The sequence below is a fragment of the Amphiprion ocellaris genome, chromosome 23 (assembly GCF_022539595.1).
Source record: "Amphiprion ocellaris isolate individual 3 ecotype Okinawa chromosome 23, ASM2253959v1, whole genome shotgun sequence".
In the NCBI taxonomy this organism is placed as follows: Eukaryota; Metazoa; Chordata; class Actinopteri; family Pomacentridae; genus Amphiprion; species Amphiprion ocellaris.
The window spans coordinates 25,638,637-25,652,673 of record NC_072788.1 but is presented as its reverse complement, the minus strand read 5'-3'; the positions used below and the strand labels follow the sequence as shown (position 1 = coordinate 25,652,673).

Here is a 14,037-nt window from a genome sequence, read left to right as displayed (position 1 = left end):
CCACAGGACACAGACCAGTTTCTCTGACTTTACTGTTATAAGCATCAAAAAGAACATCATAAAGAAACATTGACACATGGACAGCAGGTCAACTATCAAAGCAAAGAAGAAACGTGCAGGAACATCTAAAAACCTTGAGTAACTACATACTATGGACCATCTACATGAGGAGTGAACAGAGGGAGTGCTGTAAATGTAGTCAGAGTCCGTTTGTCCAATCAGAAGCCTCACAGTTTGCTCTCCAGGGTCACGCTGTCTTTTTCTTGAACGGTGTTGTTGTGACAGGGAGCCGAGGCTTCGTTGTCCACCTCTTCTCCTGAGACGGAGATTCAACAGTAAATAAAGAGTCTGGAATGAAGCGAGAACATCTGCAGACGTTTGTGTGCTCACCTTTGACCTGGCGGGCCAGGAGGCGGGGCCCCGCCAGGCCGATACCCAGCGCACCGATGGGCGCCGTGGTCAGGATGGCTAACACGGCTAACGTTAGCACGTCCAGACTGAACTTCATCAAGGCCTCGTCACCTTCCTCCCTCGCCATGTCCAGCGCCTTGGAGCCGATGGCAGCCTGGTGGACACGAAGAGGTACCCAGCAGTCACAGAGACATTCTAGAGGTAACTGGAAGGTTCTAGGGGTTATTGGAGGGTTCTAGGGGTTAGTGGAAGGCTCTAGGGGTTAGTGGAAGGTTCTAGGGGTTTCTGGAGGGTTGTAGGGGTTACTGGAGGGTTCTAGGGGTTACTGGAAGGTTCTAGGGGTTACTGGAGGGTTCTAGGGGTTACTGGAAGGTTCTAGGGGTTATTGGAAGGTTCTACGGGTTATTGGAGGGTTCTGGGGTTACTGGAAGGTTCTAGGGGTTATTGGAAGGTTCTCGGGGTTATTGGAAGGTTCTAGGAGTTATTGGAAGGTTCTAGGGGTTACTGGAAGGTTCTAGGGGTTATTGGAGGGTTCTAGGGGTTACTGGAAGGTTCTAGGGGTTATTGGCGGGTTCTAATGCATGTAGTGGTTTTTTTTGGTGGTTCTAGTTCAGCATTAAAAGGTTCACATGAGGTTTTAGGGGTCATCCTGGTACTTCATAGGCCCTGTAGTTCAGAAGGTTCTTGAGGGCCTTTGGATAGTTATTGTCAGAACTGAAGTTTTAGCATCACTCAGGAGATTTTAGGCGTAATTTAAAAGGTTCTAGAGGTGGTTTAAGGAGTTCTAATCATGATAGTCTGTGTGGTGGTTCTAGTCATCATCTAGTTGTTATATCTAGGCTTCTCAGTCACTTTAGTAGCTCTGGTGGTCACTGTTGGCATTTGAGGGGTATTAAGGGTTCTAATGGTTGTTTACGAAGTTTCTTTAAAGCTCTAGAGGTTCTTTATACTAATTAAGGATTAACTGAGGAGGTTCGAGGGATGAATTGGAGTGCCTACAGCTTCTGAAGACCTTCTAGATTTTGTTTGTCCTGGTTCTTGCGGTCAGTGATCTAAAGGTCCTTTATAAGCGTGATTTCTTTAGTCTCTAGAAAGTTCTGGTCCTGATGGAGGTGATTCTGAAGGTTTTAGAGGTTCTTTAGGTGGATATTTTTGTAGCAGTCTCACAGACCTGTACAGTGGCTTTAGGGAGCCACGCCACAGAGATGAAGAACTTCTCCTTCAGGTTGAACCCTCCATAGTGGACCAGCAGGAAGGTGACCAGCAGACGGACCACCAGACCGATGAGGATGCAGGCCATGCCCAGACCTGAGCAGAGACACCAGAGTGGGTACGAGAGCTGCTGAGTTACAGAAGAGTCACAGAGGACGGTTCTTACCCACGGTGCTCGGGCTCAGGGTTGCTATGGTGATCTCAGCTCCAATCAGACCAAACAGGAGAGGCTGGAAGACATCCCAGGACCGACCCACCATGGCTGCCACCGGGGCCTGCACAGAAAGTCAGAAACACCTGGATCTAAGTCCCGTTTAGCGGTGAGAAGAAGCTCTGATGGTGTGGACGTGGCTGGATCCAGGTTTCAGACACTCTGAGGAGCTCTACCTTGTCGGTCTTCCAGCCGAGAGCAGCCAGGAAGGACAAAACCAGCGTGCAGAGACCACCGGCTCCAGCAAAACCAATTACATGACTGAAGAAGACTGAAAATATGGACAGACCCAACAGCATGAGGGTTCTCCTCAGCACCAGGTCCTCCTGCAGAAGACAGACGGCCTTCAGAAACACATTCTGATACGGGACTGATAGAACTGGAACATAAGATAAAGATAAAGATAAAGTTCTTTATTTCTCCCCACGCCAGGGGAAATTTACATTGTTACAGCAGCTTATGTAACAGTAGACATAGTGATAAGAATAAAATAATAATAGAACAATAGTAATAATATTTACAATATATACAAGGGTGAGAGATGAGGATAAAGTGGCTTAACAGAAAAAATAAAAAATAAAGTTTAAAAGTGCAAAGATGTGCAGTGCAAGAATGTCTGTGCAAATTTTATGGTTTGGGGTGGTAATGATATAGTCCAGTTTATGTTAACATCAGCCAGTGATGCTGATGTTGTAAAGTCTTATAGCAGATGGAATGAAGGACCATGCACTGCAAAAACTCTAAATCCTACCAAGTCTATTTGTCTTATTTTCAGTCCAAATGTCTCATCCCACTTGATTTGAGATAAAATACTGATATATATGGAATCACTTTAGATATTTTTAGGATTTTTTTGGAAAATAAAATTATTTACAAGAATTTTCTTGCCAAATTTGGGTTTTTTTTTTTTTTAAAAATAAACTTTTAAGGGAAACTTTTAAGGAATTGTTGAAATTTTCTTCCTGAAGGTTTTGCAAATTTTCTGAAATTTGGAGAATTTTTTTGCTGATTTTTTGGATTTTTTTCAGACAAGGAAACAATATTTTTTGGTGCCTGTAAATGAAGACCTCAGGAGGGTTAAGACATCTCAAATTAGGAGGTTGCATGAAAGCAAAAATCTATTTTTGAGTGAAAAACTGCTATTTTTTTAGCATGTCTGGCTTATTATAAGACACCAAAGCTTGACAATCCTGGTAAAATAGAGCTTAAAATCAGTTTTCCCAGCTAATTTTAAGATCTCAATATTCTAAATATCATATCTGATTTCAAGAAATCTCACCAAGACATTTTTCACTTGGCAGATTTTTTCACTTATTTCAAGGTAAAAGTTCCTTGAAATAACTTTTTTTTCTTGTTTTGAGAGGAGCATTTTTTCCAGCGAGTCAGACCTGGTCTCTGCTGGGGAACCAGACCAGGAACAGGCCCAGGATCAGTCCAGCTATCACGCCTCCCACCACCTCCAGCAGACCCTTCAGTATGTTCATCCAGGTAGAACCTGCAGGACAAGAACCACCACAGCATGCAGAACAGGCAGGATGGAGTCAAGCAGAACAGGACAGAAGGTTCTGTGAGACCTGTGGAGAAGGCGATGCCCAGACAGGTGGAGAACCCCGTTATAGCCAGAATATCATCGAAGCTTCCAGCAGCCATCAGCAGGGTGGGGATTCCCTGGACACAACACCACAGCACAAGTGTTAGAGAACAGGAGAACCCATCATTAGAACTGGTTTTATGGTCCTTTAGGAGGGTCTTGGATGAGTTGAGATTGTCCAGTGGTCCTGACATTCCTGGACAAGGAGGATCTAAAGATCTTTTAGGTGGTTCTACTGGTGGCTAACTGAAGTTTACCAGATATTTCATTTGGTTCTGGAGGTCAGTGGGATGATTGTGTTGTCATTGGGGAGGTTCTACAGGTCTTTAGGATGGTTCTAGAGGTTCTTTAGGAAGTTTTTGTCTCAGAGGGTGCTATAGGAGGTCTTTGTAGAGGTCTTCGTGATCATTACGAGGGTCTAGGAGCCGTTTTTGTTGATATTTTCGGAAGGTTCTCCTGATTTGTTGGGCGATTCCATCATCATTTAGATGATGGAATCGCCCCGGGGGGTGCACTCTATCTGTGAACCCACACATAGAGTGCGCCCCCCGGTGGCAGAGAACAGAACCAGCATTTGTTAGTGGAACATGGTGATGATTTACCTTCTCCACTCCGAATCCTTCCCTCTGCAGGAGCAGCATGGACGGAACCACGACGGCTGGAGACACTGCAGCTAGAACGAAGCTGCAGGAGAACATGGAAACACCTTCAATACACAGCTAGCTGTAGCTAGCATGTAGCATGGTACAGGTCTGTCTGTGTCTGTTGTTGTGTGTCTGTTGTTGTGTGTTGTATGTCTGTTGTTGTGGATCTGTTGTTGTGTGTCTGCTGTTGTGTGTCTGTTTGTGTGTCTGTTGTTGTGTGTCTGTAGTTGTGTTACCCCAGGATGAAGCCCCAGGTCCAGGGCAGCCCCAGCAGCAGTTGTGGTTGTGTATTGTTGTTGGGTTGTTGTGTAGTTGTGTTACCCCAGGATGAAGCCCCAGGTCCAGGGCAGCCCCAGCAGCAGGTGAGACACCACGGCTACACAGCAGGCTTCCACCACACAGGGACCGATGGCGAGGCGAACGCACACGGCCTTCAGCCGCCGCAGCGCCTGAACAGACACACAACGTCATTGGTTAGAGCGCTGTGAGGTCAGCAGGGGCTACTGAGCGCGTGCGGTGCGTACCGAGGGGTCGAGGCCCAGCCCGGCTCTGGTCAGGATGATGGACAGCGCGATGTTCCTCAGAGCTGCAGACCAGTGAGTGTCGATGAAGACGGCGTCCGTGATGTAGGGAACGTTCCTCAGCACCAGGCCGGCCAGCAGCATGCCTGTTTAAGATACTAGGTACCAGGGACTAGATACTAGGTACTAGGTACTAGATACTAGGTACTACACACCAGGTACCACATACTAGATACTAGATGTAAGGAACATTCGACAAGACGAGGCCAGCCAGCAGCATGCCTGTTTAAGATACTAGATACCAGGTACTAGATACTAGATACTACACACTTGATGTAGGGAACATTCCGCAAGATGAGGCCAGCCAGCAGCATGCCTGTTTCAGAGATTAGATACTACATACTAGATACTAGATACTAGTAAGTAAATCAAGTTTATTTATATAGGACCTTTCACAGATAAAAAAAATCACAAAGTGCTTTACAGTAAAAGAAAAAGTAAATAAGACATAAAAATACAGTAAATAAGCCCCCACCATATAGAGCCACATTGCTCATAAAATCACACACATAAAATCACACACATAAAATCACACACGTAAAATTAGATTAGATTAGATTAGATTAGATTAGTACAGGTTAGTCTGGATCAGATTATACTACGTTATTCTGGTAGTACTCGGGTCGTACCAAGTAGTGGAGGGAAGGGGGGCAGCGTGGGCAGTTGGATCAGTCCGACCAGCTTCCCTCCGAGGACGGAGCAGATGAAGAGGATGACGAGGCCGAAGAGGTTCCCTCCAGGTAGACACTCCTGACCAGTGATGGACCAGACCACCCCGAACAGCAGAGCAAAGAGACACACTGAGGAACCCAGACACAGGAACCACATGAGGAACCCAGACACAGGAACCACATGAGGAACCCAGACACAGGAACCACTTGAGAAACCACATGAGGAACCCAGACACAGGAACCACATGAGGAACCCAGACACAGGAACCACATGAGGAACCACATGAGGAACCCAGACACAGGAACCACATGAGGAACCCAGACACAGGAACCACATGAGGAACCACATGAGGAACCCAGACACAGGAACCACATGAGGAACCACATGAGGAACCCAGACACAGGAACCACATGAGGAACCCAGACACAGGAACCACTTGAGGAACCGCATGAAGAACCCAGACACAGGAACCACATGAGGAACCACATGAGGAACCGCATGAAGAACCACATGAGGAACCCAGACACAGGAACCACATGAGGAACCACATGAGGAACCCAGACACAGGAACCACATGAGGAACCCAGACACAGGAACCACATGAGGAACCCAGACACAGGAACCACTTGAGGAACCGCATGAAGAACCCAGACACAGGAACCACATGAGGAACCACATGAGGAACCGCATGAAGAACCACATGAGGAACCCAGACAGAGGAACGACACGAGGAACCCAGACACAGGAACCACATGAGGAACCCAGACACAGGAACCACATGAGGAACCCAGACACAGGAACCACTTGAGGAACCGCATGAAGAACCCAGACACAGGAACCACATGAGGAACCACATGAGGAACCCAGACAGAGGAACCACATGAGGACCCACATGAGGAACCCAGACACAGGAACCACATGAGGAACCCAGACACAGGAACCACTTGAGGAACCACATGAGGAACCCAGACAGAGGAACGACACGAGGAACCCAGACAGAGGAACCACATGAGGAACCGCATGAAGAACCCAGACACAGGAACCACATGAGGAACCACATGAGGAACCACATGAAGAACCCAGACAGAGGAACCACAAGAGGAACCCAGACACAAGAACCACATGAGGAACCACACGAGGAACCACATGAGGAACCACATGAGGAACCCAGACAGAGGAACCCAGACAGAGGAACCACATGAGAACTGGAAGGAAGCAGTGAGTTCTGTTACGTTTGGTGATGAGCAGGTTGAGGAGACCCTTAGGATGAGGACAACGTTCCTTCAGAGAGACGCAGGACGGACAGCAGGATGACGGTTCTGGGGCGGCCATCTTGATCTGCAAGCAAGCACACAGAACCTCACTGATGGGGAACCATCGGAGAATGTTCCCACAACGTTTAAATAACATTAAAATAATTTGTGTTTTAATCAAATGTTCAGATGTTCATTTTTCAGTGATCCTCCTACGATGAAATAATGTTCTAATGTTAACATTCAGAGAACGTAGATGATGTTCTGTTATAACGAAGGAGGAACGTTGTCAAACCAACATTCACAAAATGTCTTCCAGATGTTCTTGAGGCCTCAGATGAGTGAATGTTTGTATACAGAACGTTTTATAAAACGTTCCTGTAATGTGATGGATTGAAGGTGGAACATTTCGCTTCCTTGTTGAGGGAGCAACAAACGTTCTTCTGTAAAACATTTCCACAATGAAAATAAGAACGTTCTCAACACAACATTCAGAAACATGTTCCAGATATTGTCGAGACCTCAGATGACAGAACGTTCTTCATAATACGTTCTGGTACTGTGACATATTAACAAAGGTGGAACATTCTGCCATTTCCAGTGAGGTTCTTACAAAATAATTACAATGTTCAACCATCAACATTCAGAGAACATTGTCAGGAACACCGATGATGTTCTGTGACAACAAAAGAGGAGGGTTCTCAAACTAACGGTCCAAAAATTTCTTCCGGATGTCGTCAAAGATTTTTACAAAACGTAAGATTTCTCAAAGGTTTTGACTCTTTGTTGAGGGAACACATCCTAGAACGTTCTTCTATAGGACGATAAAGGTACAAGGTTTTCAATGCAACACTTAAAAGAACGTTTTAGAAATGTTATCAAGACCTCAGAACATTCTTCGTAAGACGTTCCTGTGCTGTGACATAGTGACGACATTCTGCCTTCAGTGTTCTCAGGATGTTCTGACGTTGTTGTTAAGGAACACATGACAGAATCTATAAAACGTTCCGACAGCATTCCATGACAACAGAAGAAGAATGTTCTCAGTGCAGTATTCAGTTTGGAGAACCAAACATCTTTAGAACGCCTTCAGTTGTCTTAAAAAAATCTGGTAACTGAAAGAAAACTTCCTGCTGAGAACGTTATTCGAACATGATTAGAACATGATTAGAACATGATTAGAACATTAGTTGAACATCATTAGAACATTAGTAGAACATCACAGAAGTTTCTCAGTACGTTTCTGGAACAAAAAAAATAAATCAGAGTATTAATAGTGGTAGTAGTAGTAATAGTAGTGGTAGTAGTATTAGTAGTAGTAATAGTAGTACAAATAGTAGTAGTAGTAATAGTACTAGTAGCATTAGTAGTAGTGGTACTAGTAATAGTAGTAATAGTACGAGTAGCATTAGTACTAGTGGTGGTAGTATTAGTGTTAGTAATAGTTGTCATAGTATCAGTACTAGTAGTAGTAGTACTAGTAGTATTAGTACTAGCAATAATAGTAGTAGTCATATTAGTACTAGTAGTAGTAGTAATAGTACTAGTAGTGGTATTGCTATTATTATTATTATTAGTAGTAGTAGTAATAGTACTAGTAGTGGTATTGTTATTATTATTAGTAGTAGTACTAGTCGTGGTATTGCTATTATTAGTAGTAGTAGTAGTAGTAGTACTAGTAGTGGTATTGTTATTATTATTAGTAGTAGTAGTAGTAGTACTAGTAGTGGTATTGTTATTATTATTAGTAGTAGTAGTAATAGTACTAGTAGTGGTATTGTTATTATTATTATTAGTAATAGTACTAGTAATGGTATTGCTATTATTAGTAGTAGTAGTAATAGTACTAGTAGTGGTATTGTTATTATTATTATTATTATTAGTAGTAGTAGTAATAGTACTAGTAGTGTTATTGTTATTATTATTATTATTATTAGTAGTAGTAATAGTACTAGTAGTGGTATTGCTATTAAGTAGTAGTAGTAGTAATAGTACTAGTAGTGGTATTGTTATTATTATTAGTAGTAGTAGTAGTACTAGTAGTGGTATTGCTATTAAGTAGTAGTAGTAGTAATAGTACTAGTAGTGGTATTGTTATTATTATTAGTAGTAGTAGTAGTACTAGTAGTGGTATTGCTATTAAGTAGTAGTAGTAGTAGTAGTACTAGTAGTGGTATTATTATTATTATTAGTAGTAGTAGTAATAGTACTAGTAGTGTTATTGTTATTATTATTATTATTAGTAGTAGTAGTAATAGTACTAGTAGTGGTATTGCTATTAAGTAGTAGTAGTAGTAATAGTACTAGTAGTGGTATTGTTATTATTATTAGTAGTAGTAGTAGTAACCCTAGTAAAACACCAGCATACCCTGACGGGGTATGCTGGTGTTTTCATTTGCACAACTGACTTCCCCTCTTGACGTCCCTTTAGTTTGCCCCTAGTTATGCTGCTATAGGCCTAGACTGCTGGGGAACCTCTCTTGATGCACTGAGCCCTTCTCTAACTACCTATGTATTTACTATATATACCATTATTGCATTACATTCACTCTGTTTCTTTCTGTGTCCTTTCTCCGAGTGTCCCTGGTCCCAGAGCTGGATGCTGGATGCTTCAGATGTGTGGCTGTGTTTTATGGTCCTTGTGTCCCACCCCCCCACCTCTCTATCTCTACCCCTCTATCTGTATCCCTCTATCTCTACATCTACCCCTCTATCTCTACCTTTCTACCTCTTCTGTCCCTCTCAACCCGCCCGGCCAGCAGGCAGATGGGTCCCCCCACATTAGAGCCGGGTTCTGCTCGAGGTTTTTTCCCCTGTTAAAAGGGTGTTTTCCTGCCACTGTCTCCTTAGGGCTGCTCTGGGGTTTCAGGCATATGGGTTCTGTAAAGCGTCTCAAGACAATTTGACTGTAATTGGCGCTATATAAATAAAATTGAATTGAATTGAATTAATAGTACTACTAGTGGTATTGTTATTAGTAGTAGTAGTAGTAGTAGTAGTAATAGTACTAGTAGTGGTATTATTATTATTATTAGTAGTAGTAGTAATAGTACTAGTAGTGGTATTATTATTATTATTAGTAGTAGTAGTAGTAATAGTACTAGTAGTGGTATTATTATTAGTAGTAGTAGTAGTAGTAATAGTACTAGTCGTGGTATTGCTATTAAGTAGTAGTAGTAGTAGTAGTAGTAGTAGTAGTAGTATTACTGACCGTGTCCGGCTCGCTCGTCCTCGGCAGGACTGTGATCTCTCTCTCCTCCTGAACTTTACTCCCTCTCTGACCAGCAGAGTTTGTTATAAAGGAGAGAGAGAGGGAGAGAGAGGGGTGAGAGACATAGACGGAGAATGGGCTGCTGCACTTTGTCCTCTCTGCAATTAAACTGCTACTACTGCACGATTAAAGTATAAACGCTGCTTCCGTAAACAATGCACTCAGAGTATCACAGTATTCTCAGGAGAAGAACTTCATTTATTAAAAGTTAAACCACTTTATGACAATATATTAGAATATTTTGTTATTAAAGGAGCCGACAAAATGAAACTCTGAGGAAAGGTGGTTAGAAATCACCTGACAGGAGGCAAAATATCCATCATTAAGGAATAGAATAGTCAAGGAGGCCACCAAGACACCCATGACTCCTCTGAAGGAGTTACTAGAAAGAGGCACGGAGGTGGAAACATCATGATGAAGCATGGTGGTGGCAGCATCATTAGGTGATGTGAAGTACTGGATACTATTACGAGATTATTACTGATGTAGTATTTTAATATTTGCAGTTTTGAATTATTTAATAATAATACTTAAAAGTTTAACGTTATTAAAAGTAAAATGAGGAAATATTCAGATTTTAGAAGCTGCATCCATTAAATCATGTCAAATATTGTGAGAAAATGAGATTAAAGGTTTCTGTGTTGAATCATTTGTTCCATATTTCAGTTTGTTGTTGACAATGGAAGTACTGAGAGTACTACCTGTGTAGTACTGAGAGTACTACCTGTGTAGAGCTGGTATTTGTGTTCTACTTGAACATGTTCTGTTCTCCAGCTCACTCTGTTGTTCTTTCCTCTAAAGCTCTGTGTTTGTTCTCCACACCTCTTCTGTTGGTTCTCTTTGTTCTGCTGTCGTCTATCAGGGTTGATTGATTATTGATCGTTTAATCATTAAACGAACGATCGGCTTCCTGGACTCGTTGAACCTAAATACGGTAAATCAGCTGTAAATGAGGAACCAGGTGGAGAAAAAATCAGGTTAAACACTGAAGCTTCCTGTTTAATGAGGTTTAATTGTCTCTGCTGCAGCGCCTCCTTCAGGATAAACTCTGTTCCTGCAGCATCTCTGGGTTTCAGGACTGAAGGTTAGAAACTGGAGATATTTTCCTCTAAACTCACAGAAATTACTTTTAAAAAACAACAAAATAATGAACTATGGCCAGATTTCACTGGAAACAACCTTTAAAACTATAAATACTTGGACAGAACGTAGTATTTTGGGAGGACTTACCATGTAATACCACATGAACTTAATCAGAAAGTAGTATTCACATTTGGAATAACGCTTCAAAACTTTAAGTACTTTGACAAAAATTTTTTTTTGGATCGAATAAACCTTTAAAACTACAAGTATTTGGACAAAACGTAGTATTCAGTTTAAACCTTTCTGCCCGTCATTTAGTTTTAAACTGGGGGTGGGACTTAACCAGGTGGGCGGGTCTATCAGCTACAGATGTTGGTGGGCGTGTCTATCAGCTACATTGTAGCTGGGCGGGGCCTATCAGCTACAGGTGTTGATGGGCGGGGCCTGGATACCTGTTCCTGGTGCAGCTTGGACCCGTCGTCGTTCGGCCGACAGTAACGTTTGGTGGATTCTTCATCCATCATCTGGAACAAACCAGTCACCAGAATACTGATACCTCAGTGGAAGTACAAGTACTGCAGTACATGTACAAATACTGCAGTACAAGTACAAGTACTGCAGTACAAGAACACAGAGTATTAAATGACACAAAACCAGCCCACAAGACACGAAACAGAACTCAGAAAGACTGAAGCAACCTGTTTGTGTCTGGAGAAGAACGTTCCCACAACATTTAGACAACGTTACCCACAAGTTCTAATGATGATTAAAGAGAACCTTTAATCCAATGTTCGAAGAACGTTTAGGGAACATTGTCATTTCCACTAATGTTCTTATAAAGTTACTGTAATGTTCTACCATCAACATTCAGAAAACATTGTCGGGAACACTGACGATGTTCTTCTCCAACAGAACAGGAACGTTCTCAAACTAACATTCCAAAAACGTTTTCCAGATGTTATCGTATATTTATAAAACGCTGCTGTACTGGGAAATTTATCAAAGATGGAACGTTTTTGCCTCTTTGTTGAGGGAACACATTGTAGAACGTTTTTCTACAGGACGATAAAGGAACAAGGGTCTCAATGCAACACTTAAAAGAACATTTTCAAAATGTTATCAAGACCTCAGAATGCTCTTCGTCAGACGCTCTTGTGCTCTGATAAAGGGCAGAGTTGGAACAATCTGCTAATCTATCACAATATAGAATCTGTAAAACGTTCCCTCAGTGTTTCATGACGACAAACAGAGAAGGTTTTTCGGTACATTCGGTACAACATTCAGTTCTGAGAACGTTCTAACAATGTCACCACCAAACATTTTTTAGAACATTTTCGGTTGTTCCGCCTTTAAGAAGAATGTTCTGGGAACTAGAGGAAAACTTTCCGCTGAAAACATCAAAATTTGTGGAACTTTCTCAGAACACGTTCAGAACAAACACAGAACAGGAAGGACATTCTCGATGCGACATTCAGAAATGTTTCTAAGATGTCAGTGAGACCTTGACAGAACATTCTTTGAAAGACGTTCCACAAAGGTGGAACGTTCTGGCAGAGTAAAGAATAGAATCTATAAAACGTTCCTGCAGTGTTCTACGGGGAAGAACGTTGTCACAATGTCATCCCCAAACATATTTAGAACATCATCCTTCCTGTAAAAAAACGTTCTGGGAACTAAAAGAACACACCCCACTTAAAATACTAGAACTTTGCAGAACTTTGCAGAACTTAGCAAACAGAAATTCTAGTTCAAAGTTAAGAACATTTTCCTGGCTCATGATTTTCCAACTAGAACCTGAACAGGTCTATAAGGAACAAATTAAAGAACCTGAACAGGTCTATAAGGAACAAATTAAAGAACCTGAACAGATGCTTCAGGAACAAAGCATCAGATCAGAGACTCACATTGGCAGCAGTGTTCTGGATGGATCCCAGCAGGACTAAAGAACTCCACTGAGCGTTCCTGTTTCCTCTGATGAGGGAGAACAGCTGACTGGAACAAAGACTGACTCACGGAACGTCTGAGTCTAATAACAGGAGGTTCTGTTGAGTCGTGGTTCTGCTAAATGACAGACTAAAGCCTGGCATTATGGAGACAAGTGGCGCTAATACCAGCCTGCAGCGCAACAATCACTGCTACGCTACGCTAATGACAGCTGAGGACGCAAACACCTGACGTTAGCACCACGCTAACACTAGTAGAAGTACCACAACCACAGGTACAAGTAGTCCGTTCACAGTAAAAGTACTATAAACACCTGGTACAAGTACTCTGTTCACAGGGAAAGAACCAAAACTATGGGGTACAAGTACTCTATTCACAGTAAAACTACCAAAACTATGGGGTACAAGTATTCTGCTCACAGTAAAAGTACCACAACCACAAGTACAAGTACTCCCTTCACAGTAAAAGTACCAAAACTACAGGATACAAATACTCTGCTCCTAGTAAAAGTACCAAAATCACGGGGTACAAGTAGTCTGTTCACAGTAAAAGTATCAAAACCACGGGGTACAAGTACTTTGTTCACAGTAAAAGTACAAACACTTAACTTTCACCTTGTTGTCTTTAAACCACTTCTGAATATCTTTGGCTGTTTGTTTCACATCATGATACTGCCACCACCATGCTTCACGTCATGATGCTGCCACCACCGTGCTTCACATCATGATGCTGCCACCACCGTGCTTCACGTCATGATGCTGCCTCCACCATGCTTCACATCATGATGCTGCCACCACCATGCTTCACATCATGATGCTGCCTCCACCGTGCTTCACATCATGATGCCGCCACCACCATGCTTCACGTCATGATGCCGCCACCACCGTGCTTAACATCATGATGCCACCACCACGCTTCATATCATGATACTGCTACCACCATGCTTCACGTCATGATGCTGCCACCATTGTGCTTCACGTCATGATGCTGCCACCATTGTGCTTCACATCATGATGCTGCCACTACCATGCTTCATATCATGATGCTGCCACCACCATGCTTCACATCATGATGCTGCCACCACCATGCTTCACGTCATGATGCTGCCACCATTGTGCTTCACATCATGATGCTGCCACTACCACGCTTCATATCATGATACTG

General features: G+C 42.6%; 1 protein-coding gene across 1 annotated transcript; it reads right to left on the bottom strand.

Annotated features, from left to right (window-relative positions):
* Positions 1-15: 15 nt before the first annotated feature.
* On the bottom strand, positions 16-11,447 carry LOC129348065 (sodium/hydrogen exchanger 9B2-like). Its single transcript, XM_055007406.1, has 14 exons — positions 11,382-11,447; positions 9,787-9,852; positions 6,555-6,660; positions 5,280-5,450; positions 4,594-4,736; positions 4,391-4,518; positions 4,028-4,109; positions 3,409-3,502; positions 3,223-3,329; positions 2,011-2,160; positions 1,790-1,898; positions 1,583-1,719; positions 391-565; positions 16-316 (listed from the first exon to the last, which is right to left on the bottom strand). Exons 3-14 carry the CDS (start codon positions 6,652-6,654, stop codon positions 228-230), a joined length of 1,485 nt encoding a protein of 494 aa, XP_054863381.1. The 5' UTR covers positions 6,655-6,660; positions 9,787-9,852; positions 11,382-11,447; the 3' UTR covers positions 16-227.
* Positions 11,448-14,037: the final 2,590 nt, after the last annotated feature.